The 19,579-nt window shown below is 36.7% G+C and overlaps 1 protein-coding gene across 3 annotated transcripts in view; it reads right to left on the bottom strand.

Annotated features, from left to right (window-relative positions):
• Positions 1-1,024: 1,024 nt before the first annotated feature.
• The window catches only part of ALG5 (ALG5 dolichyl-phosphate beta-glucosyltransferase), a 20,480-nt gene continuing 1,925 nt past the window's right edge, over positions 1,025-19,579 (bottom strand). Inside the window, exons 3-10 of one of the 3 annotated variants that reach the window (XM_079314829.1) lie at positions 19,275-19,321; positions 18,537-18,605; positions 17,215-17,307; positions 15,558-15,671; positions 14,203-14,262; positions 11,376-11,527; positions 3,503-3,588; positions 1,025-2,302 (exon numbers count right to left, since the gene is read on the bottom strand). In XM_079314829.1, the coding sequence (XP_079170955.1) occupies positions 2,190-2,302; positions 3,503-3,588; positions 11,376-11,527; positions 14,203-14,262; positions 15,558-15,671; positions 17,215-17,307; positions 18,537-18,605; positions 19,275-19,321 (734 nt within the window). In that variant the 3' untranslated portion in view covers positions 1,025-2,189. Of the gene's footprint in view, positions 2,303-3,502; positions 3,589-6,026; positions 6,098-11,375; positions 11,528-14,202; positions 14,263-15,557; positions 15,672-17,214; positions 17,308-18,536; positions 18,606-19,274; positions 19,322-19,579 lie in introns of those variants that run through there. The other 2 variants (XM_079314830.1, XM_079314831.1) reach the window with 2 other exon arrangements.

Raw genomic sequence — 19,579 nt, 5'->3', positions numbered from 1 at the left:
TGTATGGGCTTAAAGGAGGAAATTTAATTTACTTTTCCTGGCCTTGGAAAGTGTACTAGCCTCCAAGTGACAAGTCAGTCTACAAACCTGTGGTAAGTTCACAGCCACCAAAAGGGGAACCCCTTCTTTTGCTGCTGCACCTTCTGCCTGCTGGACCATGCAGGGAGTCATTTCAGATCACTGAAATGGTACAAAACTATCTCATAAGAAAAAAAAAAAAAAAAAAAAAAAAACAGACATGTAGAAGATAGCATCCTGCCATTCTAGTGAGCTGAACTGGCTTGAGGGAGACTCTAAGCCCCAGAATAGGTGTAGAGAGGGAGCAGGAATACTCCTCTTTATGGCTCTGTGCAATTAAACCAGTACATCTGCTTCTGAAATGGAACCCAGGGGAATCTTTCTTTGATTCTGGGATTGCTGAGCAACAACTGTGTTGAGCCTGAAGGAACACACAGGAGAGCACAGCAAAAATCTAAACCCAAGTGTGAGTCTAAAACATACTTTTTTAGAGCTTGTGTGTAGTGAGTCCCGGTCTCTTGTTACTGCCTGTGTGTCTGTACTTCATGATCTCCAAATAACTCCATAGGAGCTGAGTATGCTACCCAGAAGACTTCTGACTGCTACATGAGTGACAGAAGACAAAGCCAACCATCTTTCTCATCTGAAGTAAATCTTCCATTTTGCTCTGGCTTTCAACCTCAGCCCAAGAGCATTCTCCTTTTCTATTTCTCCCCATTCTCCTTCCATTCCAGTTGGCTTCTTCTTTTACTCCAGTTCAGCTTTTATTCCCACTGCCAGGCAATGCATCAGGCTACACCTATAGAAGCAACCACTGTAGGTCCCTTCCAACTCAACATATTCTTTGATTCTGTGAATCCACACTGTGGTGGTTTTCCTCGGGTGTCCTCAGGAGCTGGTATTTTATTCTTGCAATGGCAATGAGGAGTTGTGATTGATTCAGCAGAAGTGACAGACATGTATCTGGACAAGGTAAGAGAATAAAGACTTTGAAGTCAAACTGAACATATTTTTTGAGAATTTATTCCAGCACTTTATAGAAAACTGAGGTAACCCTAACAGAAGGAAAACTCAAGTCAGTATTACAAAAAAAAAAAAAAAAAAAAATCACCAGTGAATTCACATATGAAAGTACAATCATACATTGTTAATTCTTTAAAGCTCTTCAAAATTGTACAAGTTTCAGAAAGACAGATTGGCTTAGTTTGTTGGCAATTCACAGCTACTTTGAAAGCACAAATGAAACTGTTGCTGTACTGTAATGCAGCATGACATTAGTATGAAAGAGTCAAGACCCCTCCCTCAGTCTCTGATCTCATTTGAAGCATGACAACATCAGACTGGTATTACTAATGCACAGGTCCCCAGTGTTCACTGGGTCTCACTTCTGCATGCTCTGAGCTTTCCATACCCTTTTCACTACAGACCTGTAGATGTCAAGGACTCCTAGCATTTAGCATACAGTAGTAAGTATGTGTGAGCAAAACATATTTATAAAAGACATTTTAAAATTAAATGTGCTTTCTCTTGGACCTTCTATAGTATGGAAAAGATCTGCAGTTTCATCTCAGGAAAACTATTTCAGCCTCAGACAAAAACATTTGGAATGTCAAGAGATGACTGGAAATCTTGAGAAACAACTTTATGAACATTACTATTACAACTCAGTAAAATCCATTAATGTTTCCCATAACATTGAATCTAACCATACATCAGTGTGAACCATGAATGATAATTCCAAGCTGCAATATGGCCTAGAATTTCCAGATATAACAGAAACAAACGGTTGTGGTCATTCAGAACAGAACATTACACAATGTAGAACAGAGTGTCTCTTTTTAATACCTCCTCTTAATAAGGAGATTCCAGATGTATGATGAGACAAAAGCAGATATATTTATTTGAATGAATTTATAAGACACGTTAAAGCTACTATTTAATAAAATAAAAACTCAATTACCACTGATGAAAATCTTTTTGGAAATGCTTTCTTTTTCCAAAATGTAGAAAAATCTCTGCTGACAATCTTATAAAACATACACATGCTGCAAAAATAAAACATACCAGAGGAGCAATGAAGAATTACCTCAGCTTTCACCACCACTTCACTTGATTGAAACTGTTCTCGAGTTCCATTAAGCATAATAATATATTTGGAAAATGTAAATAACCTAATTACATTTTTTTGCTTCAAGCTTCCAGGCACCAGTCATATATCGCAGTCGTATAAAAAGAAGATCCCTGCCCATCTGCAGCCAGCTCCAAAAGGGAACTAACTTAGAACCTGTGATTAATGAAGAAGAAAATCAGAATGACATTGTTAGAAAAAAAAATGAGCACTGGCATGACACACATTCAAGCAGTCATGAACATTCTCAGCACACTCAGCCCCAGATTCTAGATCTTAACATTAATAAAAAATTTATATTTTGAAAGCAATTGCTTTATAGTAACAACATTATGCCATAGGTGGGACATTATGGTTTGCAACCAGTACAGTAATTCCATATATGTGACAAGATGTGCAGTGCTCTCTGTGACAAGGCTTTGTTGAAGTAAACAGGAACCTGAACACCAATAATAAGCAAATGATTTATCCAGCAGCTTTGGAGAAGAGGCCCATCAGCTTGTCTTACAACAATAAGACAAAGGTGCCGATCATCAGGCAAGGCAAACTACAAAAGCCACACTACAAAACCAAGCCTTCTGCCATTTCTGATAATATTTGTGTAAAGTGCAATGTACACGTGGAACTGCACCAGAAGGAAACATTTCTAGTAAAGTTCAGGACTCAGGACATTCTCTACTTGCACCTTTTATCATTACTACATTTCATTATGATTTCTGTTGTTCAAGGGTTTTGCTGAGAAGATTAGAAGAAAGATAAAAAAAATGAGAAGGGTAAAAAAATAGAGGAACTGCATTTGATGGAGGGGAAAGTGAGCCTAAGCAAGCAGTACCTTTTAAGCTGGCTCTGCACTGAAGAAATATGCATGGAGCTATACTTCCCAGTAACTCAGAGGGAGAGACCTTTCCACAGGTCTGAAACAATATCACATCTTAAGAAGAGATGGTGCTCTAGAGGAAGCCTAATAGCTGAGAATTTTGGAAGGCAAGATACAGTGAAATGAAATTGAATCAGTAAGTGATGATGGTCAGACTGCCTGTACAGTGTTTTACAATTGCACTAATTTATTAACACATTACAGCAAGAGGACATGCCAAAGCAGTATTTAGTCCCAGCAGTGTAATTCTTTACTTTTGTCTCCAGTGAGACTGCAGAGCTTCTCTGCCATACTACCCCTTTACCAAACTCCTTCTGTACCAAGCCATGGCAGTTGGCTTGCAAGGACATGGAATTCAAAATTTGTATGGAAAGATGGCTGTGTGTTATCAAAACCTGGTAAATAGGGAAACAACCCTGGATCTTTTATTCTGGATTGACATGTCAGCAATCTTATAAGATCATGAACTATCTCCCTACCTTCTATTTCAGTCCAGTTGACAGCAACTTCTGCTATAGGTATTTTCATGCGCTGGGCTATATAAAGAAGCTCCACGTCAAACGCCCTGAAGAAGAACAGGAAATACCAAATATAATCACACATACTCCCAGAAGACAGTGGAAATGTTAATTAAATGACTATTCAGATATGCAGTTGGTACCAATGCTCTATGGGTCAGATACATGTGGATGGGAAATTAGTTTTCCTGACTAAACATCTCAACACAGCCAAAATACAGACAACAATAACAATACTTCCCTGTGTCCTGTTTTTGAAGGTATAGATGACTCTGTTCAGCCCACTGCTTGCTTTTCATTCTGTCACAATTGCAATTTAAACATTTTTGAACACCAGGAAGACCAAGCAGTCAAATGTACAGTGTCACTCCACACCTCTAGTATAGTTTCATCAAAGAGAACATCTACCTGCTGTGGCTTTATGCTGATCTGATGGGTGCTCCTTTTACTTTCTCAGTCAAGGAACTCAAGACAGCAGCACAGAAGTGAGAAATCATTCATGTTACTGTGCACAACAGAATCCAAACAACAGTACAGTGACCACTTCATGCACAACACAAAATCCCTCTTGAGACACTTGTCTTTTTTGTTGCCTCAATTTTTTGTAGGTTGTACAGCAAAATAAACTGGGACAGTGATCCTGCTCTGTCTGGTGCTCCTTCCTGCTAACTTTGTCCAGAATATACCTTAATCCTCTCAGTTCTCTGCACGGAGAATTGTCTGTGTGCTTCATTCCTGTACATGCATTCTCAAGTGGGCCTTCTGGCTCTGAAACACCAGATTTTTGATATTCAACAAGCAGTTTGGCAGATTTTAATGCTCATTTAAGAATCAGCACATGAAACTGCCAATAGCTACTATTGACAAGGTTGAACACAAATTACAACTATGAAGATTCTGGTGATTTGCCTTAAATTCTCATTTCTAAGTCCAAGATAGTTTTCTTTTGAAATGAAAGAAAATCTTTTGCCACTGGAGCAAATGTATGCAATTAAAAAAAAAAAAAAAAACCAACCAAAAACCATTCATGCTTAAAGGATTGCTTGAATTCATGTCTTTGGTAATTCCATTTAACACTAGAGAAAAGATGGAAAGGAACAGACAAGGTGATCAAGAGCAGGCAAAAAACACACTTCAGCAGGTTGCTTGCTAAGTTCAAATGTTATTTCCTTCTACTTCAAGCTAGCTTCTCCTCTTAAGCAGTGCATTTCTGTAAAACTATTAACAAATGCAACAACAACATTAGTTCACTTTGAAATGTGCATGTAGGTCTGACACACACAGATAGGCTCCCACTGAGGTACAGACCCCAGCAGGCTGGCTTGTTGGTGGAAACACAGGCACATGCACAGAGCTGAACCTGCGCTCTCCATGTACATGACAGGAGAGCCATGATTCCAAACAGGACAGAATTAAAACAAGCAAAGGCAGCACAGACAGATGTTATCTACAGAGACTACAGCTATCGTGTACAGGGAATTTAGAGCTACTTTGCAAATCTGACTTTGATTAGGACACAGGCCTCCTCATTGTCACCAAAAAAGTTACAAGAATAAACTATTTTTTTACCTCAGTGAACTAAATCTGCTCCAAGCAGCCTTGCCATTTCACCACTTTCTTTACACGAAGGTTGAATACTATTTTATTAATCACTCCATAGCCTCTTCTACTGAAGAGGTATTATTTAATTTTTTGCTGACATTTTACATTTGTGAGCCAAAAAACCAATGTATTCACCTTTGAATGTTTATGAATCATGTGTATTAAGACTAAATCTAATTTTGTAATACTTACTACTTAAATGACTAAAAATCTTAAGAGACGCAGAATAATTGCCTGATGAATTAGATTGTATTAGCTGCTCTAAAAGTATTACATAAACTATTAGTGAACTAATAGTTATTTGCAGTAATTCCTGTGGACAACTGATTACTGGAATGTCAGCACATACATCACAGAACAACAGTATTAAATAGTTCTGTGAACTACAGGGCTCAAAGTAAGAGATTAAAAGCACAGGAATTAATCAGGTTGAACACTAATATCGTTACATGTGGTTGCCATTTGGGTAACAGTGAACATATCCTGAAATTAAAAAAAAACAAAAAACCAAAACAACTATTCAAAGCTGAAAGGAGAATGACTTCAATAGAATACCACTGGGTTACCATTTTCCATCCCTTTTCCCCACCACCTTTCAGTCTATCAGAATGGTTAGTGAGGGAATACAGACTGCAGTGTGCTCAATACACTGACAGCAGTACAGCCACACTGCAGACCACCAGATCCAGATGCTACAGGAGAGCCATACAAACTTCCACAGCCCGGCTTAAGCTTGGGTGTGGTAGATGGAGCCTACCCTAGAGGAGATCAAAGCCACACCAGCAGATGAGCTCTAAGTGCAATTCAAGATTTGTTACAAAGCCATCGGTGAGCAGTTAACCTGTGACAGAACTGCTCCTGGAAACACCAAGGTATTACTCACACCATGTACTTCATTCTGCTGCCTCTAGGGAGGGGGACACACAGCTCAGAATTCCCAAACTTGGCTCCAGCCTGAAAGAATTCAGGTTCCAATCTAAGTACCCAGAGTTAGATAGCCAAAAAGCTATGATGTGAACAATTTCCCCATCTACTTCTAATAGTGGCTCTGTGATGTGGTAATTACCACAAACATGTAATATAAAGTAAAGAAAAAATTATCCATGTAGTTGTGTTTTGTAAAAGTAACAACTTAAGGCAACACTGGCTAAAATTAAATTGATAACCAAGTTGATAGGTGTTTAATTGAATTCAGTCTTTTTAAAACTGAACCCTTAAGATGCTTGAGCTTATAAAGTACCTATCCTTAAAAATTATTCTGTATTTTAAAATTGCAGTAAGACTCTCTCTTTTTCTGGACCAATATTATTTGTCACAAAAAACGAAATCAGGCTTCAGTTATAATGTTTTAACTGGAATTTATGAGTTTTGTACATCCAAAATATGATTTTCCAGTAAACTCTTAAGGCAAAGAAAACAGCCAATGGTCAAAGAGGTCTAACAATGAAACAGGATGCTAAGTGGCCTACACTGCCAGAACTGCCCTAGCTGAACTTGGGCTTTTGAAAGTCCACATGTCAGCCAAGAGCAGGACTTTGTACCAGACAAACCAGACACAGTAAAACAGCAAAAATATTTCTGCGTTGACTAGACACTCATAAACAATTGTACTTGCCATGCACAAAATAAAGAATAAAACAGTTCATTCCGCTGCTTGTGTTGGTCTACAGTCGCACAAAAGGGGAAAAAAAATCCCTGTAGCAATATGAATGCTTTTTTTTCCTGTGATTTTTATATAGCAACTCGTATTTAGACATAAGTTACAAACTGGAGAAACAAACTTTATTTTTTTATATTGATCTTCCCTAGTTTTAAATGTAAAACAATATGCCCTGTTCAGTGCACAAGGCAATTTTTATGGATAAGAGTAACAGCAACAATTTGATGCCTTCATTGATCTGCAGGCTTGTACAATGCCACCATAAATTGCCACTTCACAAAAATATGTCAATCAAACCAGGACTACAACTACATTTTGAATTTCCCCTCCTTTTATCATAAAGGTATGACTGCAATTGCTACATCTAGCTCTCCTAAGGATAGACATTTTCTGGCTGGAAAAAAATTTATCTTCTTTTTTTTTGTCAGAAGAAATCAACGATCAAATTTAGGATAAGAAAACTCGGCCAGCGAGATCATTTAATTTTCCAGTATTTCTCCTGTACATCAAAATTTAACATGAACAGTTACATTTTTCAGGTCAAGACTGTAGATGCAGAACTAGACCTTCTTTTATAGCCTGAAGTAATTCCAACTGTCTCTGTTATGTTTTTATAAAATCTCTTTTAATTTTCTTTTAAGTTTTAAATTAAAAAATCTGCTCCATCCATTTTTGAAAAACAGATTAGCTGTGTAATCAAATTCAGAATCTAAAACACAAAGCATATGCTCTCTGTTCAAAAGGTTGCTTTCATTTCAAACTCATGTCAAAACTTTGCTATTTAGAAAGTAAATTTCAAGAATGTTTCGTTTATATTCATATATACACTGCCAAAGGACAGTTAAACAAAAAAGACAATGGGAACACTCACCAAAAAAAGTCAGTTTAGTTTCTAAGCATTATTTCTTAGTATTGAATACATAAACAGTTTGTAGAATCTATTAATTTTCAAATGCCTTCTAAAATTTAGGGTTAGATTAAAAAAATAATCTAGGAAATAGCTTGGTCACTTTAAAAAGTGTTACGTGATCCTTGTTACCATAATGATAAAAGTGTATTTTTCTTTGTATGCTTCAGTTTCAGGATCTCCTAAATATAAGCATCTATAAATCAAATATAGCACAGCAAGAAAAAAATTCTGATCTGTTTTCTGGTGTTTTTAATATTAAAGATGTGATATTCACATCCATGTCCATGGTCAAAGCATAAAGAAGTGAGGGTCTAAGCAGGTGGGAATTATTAGATAGATGATTTTATAGCAATTTTATATTAATGCCATGAGTAAACATGTTATGCATCAATTTTAGTCTAAGTATTTTTATAAGCATTTACCTAGCACAGCAGTACCCCCACAAATGCAAGCCTGACTAAGCTGGAGCAGACAGGAGATGATTTGGTTTGTGCAGAAGCCTGGTGCTCATTCCCTTCAGCAGCTCATCATGTGTTCCAGTGCAGCAGCTGGGGAGCCCTGGGCAGGCTCCAGGACCAGGGTGCTTAACTCAGATGGCTTTTATCCTATTAAATCCAGCACCCTCCTCCATTATTCCCACAACATCTGAGCACTGACCACATAGAACTGAACACTCCTTCAACAGACCTGCACCCCACTTGTGAGATTTTAAGATTCAAAGAGAATCAAATAATTTCCTTGGATGTCAAGTAGCCCCAGTGCAGTGACACAGAAGAGGAAATAAATCCAGATTTCAGAGCCTCTTATCTAGTACCAAGATAGTGGTTTCTCTGCTACCCCTTGCTGGTGGCTTCAGTTTCTCTGCGATGCAGTTGGAAACTCTGTTCCAGGTCACAAGAAGTAGATAAACAAGTACTATTTCTAACTCTTCTGCCTCCATACTCATGATATTACAGAACCTCTATGGCACAACATCTAACTGGTTTGTATTTTCCTTTTTACATGTGTTCTGCAATGGAAAGATATCAGGGGCCAGATTTGCTTAAAATAAGAAGTTTCCAGCATTGAGCAGTTTCATATTCTGACACAATTATATTCAAAGAAATCTAATGCTATGGGATGAATGTTTGATGTCCCTATATAATTTCCAATTGCAATTACCCCAACTGTTTGTACAACACTCACTTAGGACTATCACTTCCCTGAATATATGCACTCTGCTCACATATTACACCTCCCCCATCTCCCAGTTTATTTTCAGATCTTACGAATATTAACTGGGAAAGGGACAATACTTGATTTGTGCACTGACATGCTATCTTCCAGTTACATATGCTAATGACTAACTGTGGAGCAAAAAGGTAACTTTTGAGACCATGTTTTTTTTCCTTCAGCAGTGGCAATAATCTGAGTTTTTCTCCTCTGAGTTTTTCTCCTTTCCTCTAAGAGGGTTTAATTTTCCCCAAACCTTGCAAAAGCTTTTGATCTTGAAATCTCTACTCTTCTGTCAGATTTGGTTTAAATTAGCCAATCAATATAAAAAAGAAGGTGGTAAACACTGAGACTGTTGATTGACAGATGAACATAAAACCAGACAATACATTGACAGTTTGAGCAGAATTAAACTAAATTTTAAAAAACCCAAAAACCTATGGCTGTTTTAGGCTAATTTGTGACTTGGAATTATCTGAAGAGCTTCTTTCTTGGGAGAATTGGGTCGCTCTTTTCTTGGCACATAAAACGAGCATTTTTCATCACTAACCAGTACATTTCAGATAAATAAGAAAACACAGAGGGGATTAGTTTATGGATTACTGTAGATAAAGGAACAAGAATAGAAGACTCATCTTCTAGTGCCACATACAAGGCACAATGAACTAAGACACAAAGATCTGGTATGTCCACACCAATGATATCATTTCTTTAAAATGTTAGCAATATCCCTTTTTCACTGCTTCTATTCCTGGATAATGGGGTACAGCACAATTGTTTTAATCTTTCATTCCTTTGGTGCTAGATAATTGAAGTGACAGAAGAAAGCTTGTTGTTATCTAGAAAATACTTTATATAACCAACAAATCCAATTACAAAAAGATCCTTCAGTTTAAAAAAGAATAAAATTTAAGACTGCATTTTTACAGCTGAAAATGATTATCCTCATTTTTTTCTTTCAGTTTTCTTTTATAATTTATAAAATGAAGTTAAGGCAATTTTGAGATGTGCACTTCTGGGCTTTGCATATCAGTTTAACCATGTATTTAGAAAATCCCTGTATATGAATTTACAGAGCTTTACAGATCAAGACAGGGTTTGGAGGTAGCAGCACAAATCATACTTCTGGCTCAGCCAGAACCCTAGTCTCCTTCAGGGCAATAAGCAAACTGCTTGGATGGCAAAGTGAATTTTTGACTGTGTTTTTCAGACAGTTATAGATTCAATGCAGCAATAGCTCTACAATCCCCATGAGATTCATGTGCCCAAACACAACCTTTGCAACTGCAGTCTGCAGGGGCAGTACAGCTGTCAAAGCTCAGCCTAGAACTATACACACTGGAATTGACTAGGACTATAGGATTGCACACATTTGTGTATGGGAACATTGTTCAGCAATTATGTTCCCTGTCAAGCAAGTGGAAGCCCATGAGAGATTTCCCTGAATGAAGACAATAGTTTGAAGAGATTGGATTGTACCTAATTAAACTACCCTTTCTAGCAAAAAAATTGTGGCATAGAAGATTTACAGGAATTGTGGTATTTGTGTGAAAATAGTGCTTCAGTCCCATAATAGCAGTCATGGCTGTATCACTCAAATAGAACTCAAACAGAACAGGAACTGTTCTACCTAAATTACAGCTAAAGGAGCTCTAAAATAATTAAAAGACTACACATAATTTTCTGTTGTCTTAAATTAATGGCATCTGTCAGTGCTCCTCACATAAAATACTTTAGCAAGAAAATAAGTAAAGAATAAGCATTTGCTTTCACTATAGTCCTCAGCAACTACAAACATCAGATATTGATTTTACATAAAATACTTTGGTTAAGCAGTACTGAATTGTAATGCATAAAAAATAACACTGATAGATAAGAGCTTTGAATACTCTTAACTTTATTATAATAACAGCTTCTCTCCATTTCTTACTGTTTGCATGGCTCATATCTGTAGAAGGAGAGAGGACTCTCAGAAACTAGGAGTGAATTACAGCACCATGAAAAATTGTTTGCTCTGGATGTGAAAAAAAAAAAGAGTTATTGGGATTTTCAGTTGTTTGAGGCCTTTCTCCTCTTTTTTTCCTCTCCTTTTTCCTAGTCAATTACCATTTCCTCTGACACAAGGCAAAACCAAAATACCCTATCTAGGATTACATACATCTTCTGAGAAACAAGAATAAAATTAAATAAAGAATAAAATTAAATACCCAACTACTTTCCTAAAATGTATCTTAATAAGAACATAGAACTTCTAGCAATTACCAGGATACTTTAACATAACAAGAAATTGAAGCTGCCATGCAGGCAGTACTATAATTGGCTAAACTGAGCAGCTGGGATTTGTACACAGGCATCACATTCTTCATGGTAGCTGCAATACTAAAATAACTTTTTAAAATCCATGTTCAATTATTAAAAAAACACCACCAACAGAAAAAGGATCAATTTACCAGCGTTCTATGTGAAGGCTTGAGAAAGTCTGCAAGGCAGCCTCTCTGGTTAGGAGTTTAAATCCACACTGTGTGTCCCGGATCTCTTTGACACAGAGAAACCACACCAGGAAGTGGAACCCATACATGAGCAGAGTTCGGAAGTAAGAGCGCTGTGGACAAAAGGCAACAAGTTAGGTGGTTTTATCTGAGTGATGAGTGAAGTGGTTGAAGAGAGCTGACTTACAGGACAGTAACCGTGTTTTGTGACAGCTTTAAAGGTTTGTGAACTGGCTGTATTTTGAAACTGGAATGAAAACAGAACTTACCAATTGTTATAGTCAGACAAAACATTGGCTGAAAGGGAAAGATTTTGATCTAGGGAAAGACTTGCTAGTCATGTGTGCAGTCTAAGATAAGAGAAATCCAAGTTCCTTTTTCTCCTCTCCCCAGTTCAGAGCAGTTTTTCACTCTGGATTATGCCTTATTTAATAAAGCAGGAACCTGCACCTGGATTTCAGATAATTAGTGTAACAGCCACAGTATCTTCTGTGTGATTCTTTGGAAGCATACAATGGACCAAGTGAAAACCATGTCTAAAGTAAAGGCTGCTGTGCAAGATATTTCATTTTGTATTTCCAGCAATGTTACAGTCATCTCTTTTGCTTTTACATATATATTTTATATTCCTGATAAATCTTTCCAGCCTCCTCTTGGGTTACAATTGTGTTCTTCACACAATAATCACACAGATAATTTTGCCCATGGACTCTAGAGGCCGGAGTCTGGATTTGCAGAGGTCCCTCTTAATGTTTTATTCAAGATAGTTCCTAAACAACTAGAACTGTGATCAAAAAATTGCTTCTGAACTCACTGCTGTTCTCTGGCTAAATTTAGATAATTGTGTCTATAACTGTGAGCCATATATTATGTAAAATCTTCTCTGGGTGATAAGAGATGCCTTTAAAGCCAACAGTTTAGAATCTCACTTGAAAAACAGAGAAGATGCTTGGCTTATTATGTAATAGCCTTTGGCTTAAGGAAAATCAAATTCATAGCTTGTGCCTTTTGAGAAGTGCTCCTGCCCCAGGTTAATGGTGGATCCGATGTGGCTTCTTTGGCTCTTTTGGATCTTGTGACACTAGGCTCTCACCAGGGCCAGAAGGGAAGTGCTAGGAGGCTGCATGATTGTCAGACAGTGAAACTGTGCACTTGCTTCACAAAGAGGAGTTCCTGGGTTATACTTACCACTCCTAAGACTATATATGCAAGTCATAATATAGATTTATTAAAGGACATTAACAATTCTGGAGGCAGATCAGAAAAATTGAGACTGAATGCAAGGGCGAAATTCAGGTCTTAACAAATTCAATACAGCTGCTTATCACAGCTTCATTCTACTGTTTTAGATGCCATTAAGTCCAGAGATAAACCCCAACATCTAAAAGACTGTTATGCAACTTTTTTATGCCTATTGCACTACACAACAGTCTTACTACCTTATAGTAAAGGTAGTCTTTCTACTCCAGTCTAGGGACAACTGAGTGAAACAAAATGGGCTACACATTTCAAGCAAATCAGTACTACCTAACCAGTTTGTGATTTCTCTATTAAAACTTCAGAAATATGGGGAGAAGCAGGAAGCAAAGGATGAACATGTTCTAAAAATTGTACTTTTGTATAAAAAGATGAATGTCCTGTTTGAATTCCTCTCCCTAATGTAGCAAGACGTTCAAGAAATATGAATGCACTGAAAGAAGTAAGAAATATGAATGCACTGAAAGAAGTCTGTCCAAATTCAGCACTTACCCATGTAAGGAAACATTTTCTCTAGGTTCCCCTAGGCTCTATAATCACCCTGTAGTAGTTCCTAGTTTCTGATAATGATAAAGGTTTTTTACTTGTTGTTTTTTTTTTTTCTTTTTTGTGAGGATACTAATATACATGCAGCAATATTTGCAAGAACCAAAAAGAGTGAATCACTCCAATACTATCTCATAAACCAAAAGAAAAAAGTACAGATCTACCAGGGGCTGAACATTACTAGTATAACTTCTTCTGAACTTCTGTAACTATTTTAGTAGTTGTGTATATATCTTAGAATAATTTCAAGTACTAATCATTGGTATAAATAAAGCTTACTGTTGAGAACATTCACCAGGATGAGCACATCCAATGACACTAAAAAATGAGCCCAGCAATGTGTCTGTTGCAATGTAAGTTTCATGCCTGTGCTTTGTCAATTACTGTCTGCCAAGACATCAGAAAATCAGATGCAAGATAAGGCCATGTGCCTGTGCATCACTGTTTATTACACAGGAGTCACACATAGAACAATACTGTCTGTGTGTTCAAAACTCAAAAATTTTACTATGAGTAACACAGAAGACTTAAACCACTTTCCCATGAATAGATGTACTCTTCAAACAGCTGGCTGCTAATTATCTGCAACTCAATTTAAACAGGTTTCAAGATCTGCAGGCTAAGTTCTTGCACTGGAAGGAAATCAATAATAATGAACTCATCAGCTGCCTTCCATTCCAGCCCCAGTACTGGTTAATAGCTACCAATTCTTTCAGGGTTTAGAAGCTCTGCTTGTGAGATATTCTCAACTATAAAAATTAAATCCATAAATTGGAACACTAACTGAAATGAGTTTTAAGTGCCTGAAATCTAGAACACATCCATTGTACATGATGGAGAACATCCTGTGTGTATGACAAGCTTTTCCGTATTTTTAGCTTCCATTCTTTTACAAATATTGATTATCTAATTGCACAACCTGCAGAGAAGAAACAAATAATGGAAATATTTGGTTATTAGTACACAGCAGGAAATGGAAACAAACCTTTGCTATTGAGTCCTTCTCCAGATGAGCTCTAGAACCACAGGAAATAGCCATCCCATTCTGTATAGGAATATAAAATAAAGAGTTATTACTTAAACAAATATTATTTGAGTCAGTGGAATCCTGTGTTGAGAACAATAAAATAAAAAAACCTTCAAGGCAGAACACTTTTCTGCATCCTGTAGCTGCACTTACTTTACTGCTAGGTTTTGAGCCTAAATCAGTCTTCTACAATTAAGAGATAACCTAAAGTTTATTGCAATTTGCATATGGTACATGCAAATTGCCTCAATTTATTCTGGTTTACTTTATGCATACAGCAAGTTTAGCAGCACATGTAAGTGTGCAGCAGGAACTAAATGTTATAATGTACATTTTCCTTAAATATTGCACAATGGAACCAATAACAGAATAAAGCACTTGTTGCACTGATGTATCTTTGAATACAATAAATTAATAAAGTGCCACAGTATCAGCCAAAAATATAATCCCAAATTAAATCACCATGATCAAAACAAAAGGTTTTACACTATTCTCACACTACTGCTTCTCACATTAAAATCTCTCAATTCTACTCTATTTGAGGCCCATGCTGGATAACCAGCAGCTGCTGCCACCCTGGCAGGGAAGAGAATCAGGGTCACACGCTGCCCGTTGGGTCCTGCGCTCACGGCTCTTGCACTCGCAGACTGCAACCCTTTCCAGAGGCACATCTTCTGCAGCTGTGACTGAAAGGCTGCACATCTCATCTGGCACTCTGGGAAACCAGCTGCAAGCACCTCACTCATCTGCATTTAAGCAGAAAATAAACCTCAGGTCTTTCAAGTCAAGCTCCTGAAAGAGAATGACTGTGCAGGGAGGCGTTCCTGTTCCACAGGTTCTCGAATTTTTGTTTACAATAAAAGTTCTTCCAAATACTGTCATTAAACTAAGGACCCTGAGAAAAGAAAACCTGCATAAAAGAGGGTACAATTAAGATGCACCCTTAAAGGTATATAGGATGACATCAGATAAAATGAAAAAAACAAAACAGTTAACAAAGAAAACTAAGTAGGAATCACATGCTATTTATATAGAACAGAACAACTTCAAACAATTTGGAGGAAGGATAAACAGCAAATAGAATGTTCTGTACTGCCTTGAAGTATGCACACTGGATGCAAAGGAGGTAAGAACTCAGTGAAAGCTCTTCTGACAGCCCATTTGTGAGTCTTCCAGCCTTACAGTTAAGTCTTCAGACTTATACCTACATCTTCAATTGGATCTCAGAAAATTTGAAGAGAACTACAAAAGTCAATCTTGTGTATTAGGGTATGTATGTGTATTGAAGTAAAAGCATGAGAATTTATACTCACAGACCATGGCTGGAGATTCTTTAGACCTTCTTCTACTTTTTCAATATCTGCAAATTTTGTAGCTCCATCTGCATCAGCCATAAGAATCTTTTGTCCCCGAGAACTAAAGACACCCTGCAATGAAAACAGTCAATAAAAAAATCAACACCTTTGAAATAAATTATTAGTCATAAGCTAGGTGCAAGACACTCAAAAAACCTAATGTAATAACAAAACAGTAATGTCTCACAGATTCCACACAACAGGTGAGTCTTAATATTCTGCTACTAACAATAGTTTACCTATTTATATGGTAATAACATCTAGAGACTTCACACTCTGAGTGTCCACAGTGACAGACAATGAATGCACACAAAATGCTAACAATCCTCAAGAAAACCTAAACCCAAAAGTCAATGGGTTGCTACAGTTAGCTCTAGAGGGGTGCATGAAGAAGCAGTGATTAGCAGTTGCCACTGCCCTGGATGGCTTTTCTTTGTCATGTGAGCTATGGAAAGGAGGATGCAGTGCAAGTTTTTCCTAACACTGTTTTAAGAAAATTCAAAGGCTATTTCTCAAAACTAATTTAAGATTAAGTCTCAAGTCACAGTATCACTGCAAAACATTTGTAATGCACAGGTTTCACAGCTTATTTTACCATATGCTTGGTCAGAAAAATTTCACGATTTTTGAAGGGATCCAGACAGGAAAACAATTAGCAGTGGGTGTGACAAAAGTACTGTTGCAAGCAAACACGTGTGGGTCTGGAAAAGCCTGTCAAGAAAGTAGTTGTACACACATCCACTCTACAGAACACATTGCAAAAAGAAAATTCTTCTCCTTCTCTTGGAATAACTTCAAAATTATATCTCTTACAACAGTTCCATATATTCTAATGTTCTCTCAATTTCCTATAGTTACTCCTTTTTCATAAAAAAATAAATAGATATACTAAAGATATATAGACATGTCGCTGACATATATATAGATATAAAGACATGTCACTGACAATCCATAGATGATACCATCCTTTTTCAGAAAAGCAAAGTGTCATTCATCGTAGGAATACAATGTTCCTTCTAAATGTGTAAAAGCTATTTCATTTTTAGAACATGTTCATCTTATGATAATATCTATGTGAAAGCACAAACTGTGCTGTTTTGATTATGGAGTGTGGGTGACAGCAGTGGGCTTCAGTAAACATAAGCTTTGCTGGATGAATTCTTGTTTATCAGCCATAGCCATGTTAAAAACCACAGCCATGACCTGGTGAGTAAAGTTTTGTCTACAAAAGCTTAACTTTAATCTGTAACAGTTTGGGATTAGCTGGTTTTTTTTGTTTGTTTTTGTTTTTTCATTGGCTTTTATAAATGCAAGCCTATTTCTAAGCAGAACTAACATAAATATGAAATTCAAGCATTTTTTTCCACTTTGAATTCTCATATTAAAAAAAAAGTCTTTGTTATTGATTTTTCTGAAAAGACAATACTACCACCAAGGTCTAAACTAAACTTATATTGAAAGATGCTTTTGCTTTTATTTATGGAATCTGTACTCACTTTACTCATAATCATCTTGTTCATGCATTGAATTCAAAATGTCATTCAGCACAGCTTTATCTTCTGCATATTCAGCCACAGGTAGTTCAAACAGAGAAGGACATGAAAGTATTAATTACCGTCCTGACTGCTCCCCCTTTCCCTCGATTTTTTTCCAAAGATATTACTCGCACTTTGTCACTTCCATATTTCTCGCTGTACTCCATTGCAACCTGACAGATACACAAAAAACCAGCATAAAACAAAACCAGGAACCAAGGAAGAAGTGTACATTTGCTCACCCTTCAAAAGAAAATAAATTAATAGCACAGAGTTATAACCACTTCAGTCGGCACAAATACATTGCCAGTGTTCACTGGAGTCTGTTTGGCAAAAAAAGCAAAACAGTTCACAGTCAAAACAAAAAGACTGAAGAAACTCAGTAATGTTCAATAAGAACAGGATATTTCCCTAAGCAATTTCAACTCCCCTCCTCCCACCTCCAGAAACTCAATTCTAATTTAATTTGTATCATACTATTACAGACCTTTCCTATTAATACCAATAGTTAATAAAAGAAATACAATTTCCTATGACAGCCACCTATTTCTCACTTGTCTTGCTGCTATTTGTGGTTTTGAAGAAAAACTCATATTGATCTAAAATTCCATTCATGCTGCAATGATCTGAACATTTTGGTAGATGTTGTGGCAAAGAGAAAGCTTGAGTTTTCTCCTAATTTTTTCTAAAAGTTGTCTCAAGTCCTTTTAAGTCCAGAGACCTGCAGGCTCATTGTATGCTCAGTTGAACGAGATGGTAGAAAGAATGCATAGCAGTCAAAAATATATACCAGCAATCCTTAAAGCAACATGCACTTCAGTGTCTAGCTCAAACATCTTCCAAGCAGCAGGGAAAAAATCCCACAAGCTGGCTAGCCTTCCTTGTCAGTGACATACATTAAAATTGCAGCAGCAGAAGACAGAACTATTTTGAAAATACTACTACTGGCACGTGGATTTTTAAATGAATGATCCCACGAAGGGAGTAGGAAAGAACTGTGTCAGCTTTTCTGTCAATCACAGTATGAATGAGTTTTAAAAGACTTCTTAGCTTCCTCAAATTCATATTCACATCATCATTATGCACATGTAGAGTATTTAATGAGAAATTTCTTGAAGTTAGGATTAGAATTCTCAGAATCTCAGCTGCAGGAAAATGGCTGTCAGAGCTGCCAATCAAGAAAACTAGAATTTGCAGAAGAATTATATGCGTATTCATGTGCATATGTGCCATCCACAATGTATACATGACAACAACAGAAATAATTCAGATATGTGAACTTAACTGTCAACTGCTTCAAGTACTAACATAAAATATAAACCACTGTTCTATTTCACAAATACAAACATCCAAACGAAATTCCATGCCTCTGACTGCTTGGGAAGAAATTTCTTTTTCTTACCTTTGCAGTTTGATCTTTACTACCATCATTAACCACTATCACTTCATAAGTGAATGAAGGATCTTCTTTCTTGAAAATAAAAGCAGAAATAACGCATTTCATCCAATTTCTTAAGTGGGCAGTAGATCTTTCAAACATCATTATTCCTTTCTCCCTAGCAGTCATTTACAGTTTCCAACAGACACTAATATGATCCAGTAAATTTGTTAGGATGGCATCATTAAAGAATTCTGCCATACTTGATGTAGGTACTTTTACATTGGCTTGTCATGCTACCATCTAGAACTGAAAAATCAATTCAGTTGAAGAAGATGGAAGCTTAGAAAAACATCATTTTTAAGAAAACCCAAACAAAACAAAACCCATAAATGTTTCACAATGAGCTTCTTAGCCAGAGAACAAATCCTAATGAAGAACAGATGCTTATGAAAGTTGTTGGAACAAACCAGGACTTAAGTTTAGAAAGTTAAATGCATGGTTAATCCCTTAGTTCTGTCTTGGACAGATTTAATGCATTTGAAGATTTTTTCATCCTGTAATAGCATATTAAATTTTTACTTATTTAAAAATCCTTTCTGTCACTCCATCTAAAAATAACTGATAAGAGTCAGAAGCATTATTTCTAAGAGGCCAAGTAATACTGTTTCAATGTACACTAACACAACAAAGTGACTAGATCTGACTTGTTATACACAATACACAGAAAAATAATGGATTTTGAATACAAAAAGAAAATACCTGTCTTTTTTCTAGATAACCCAAAGCTTCATCCATCATAAGGGGTACTAGAGAAAATGTGGAGGAGGTCAGGTCAGGTTAGTAGATTATAACACCAAAAGCACCTGCACAAGCAAGCTGAAAACAGCCACAAAGCAAGGCTGAGCAAATCAACTGTTTCATACAACACTACCTTCAGTAAACAAGCTTAGCAGCTGCAACTCTAAATGCTGTCCTTTCTGAACACAGAAAGAACATGGAAGAAAATCACTCACACTATAAAAAGACAGTATAAAAACACTTTTTCTGTGGAACCAACTTTTCAT

The sequence above is a fragment of the Erithacus rubecula genome, assembly GCF_903797595.1.
Source record: "Erithacus rubecula genome assembly, chromosome: 1".
Classification (NCBI taxonomy): Eukaryota; Metazoa; Chordata; class Aves; order Passeriformes; family Muscicapidae; genus Erithacus; species Erithacus rubecula.
The sequence above is the reverse complement of the archived record's forward strand: the minus strand, read 5'-3'. Positions and strand labels throughout refer to the sequence as shown.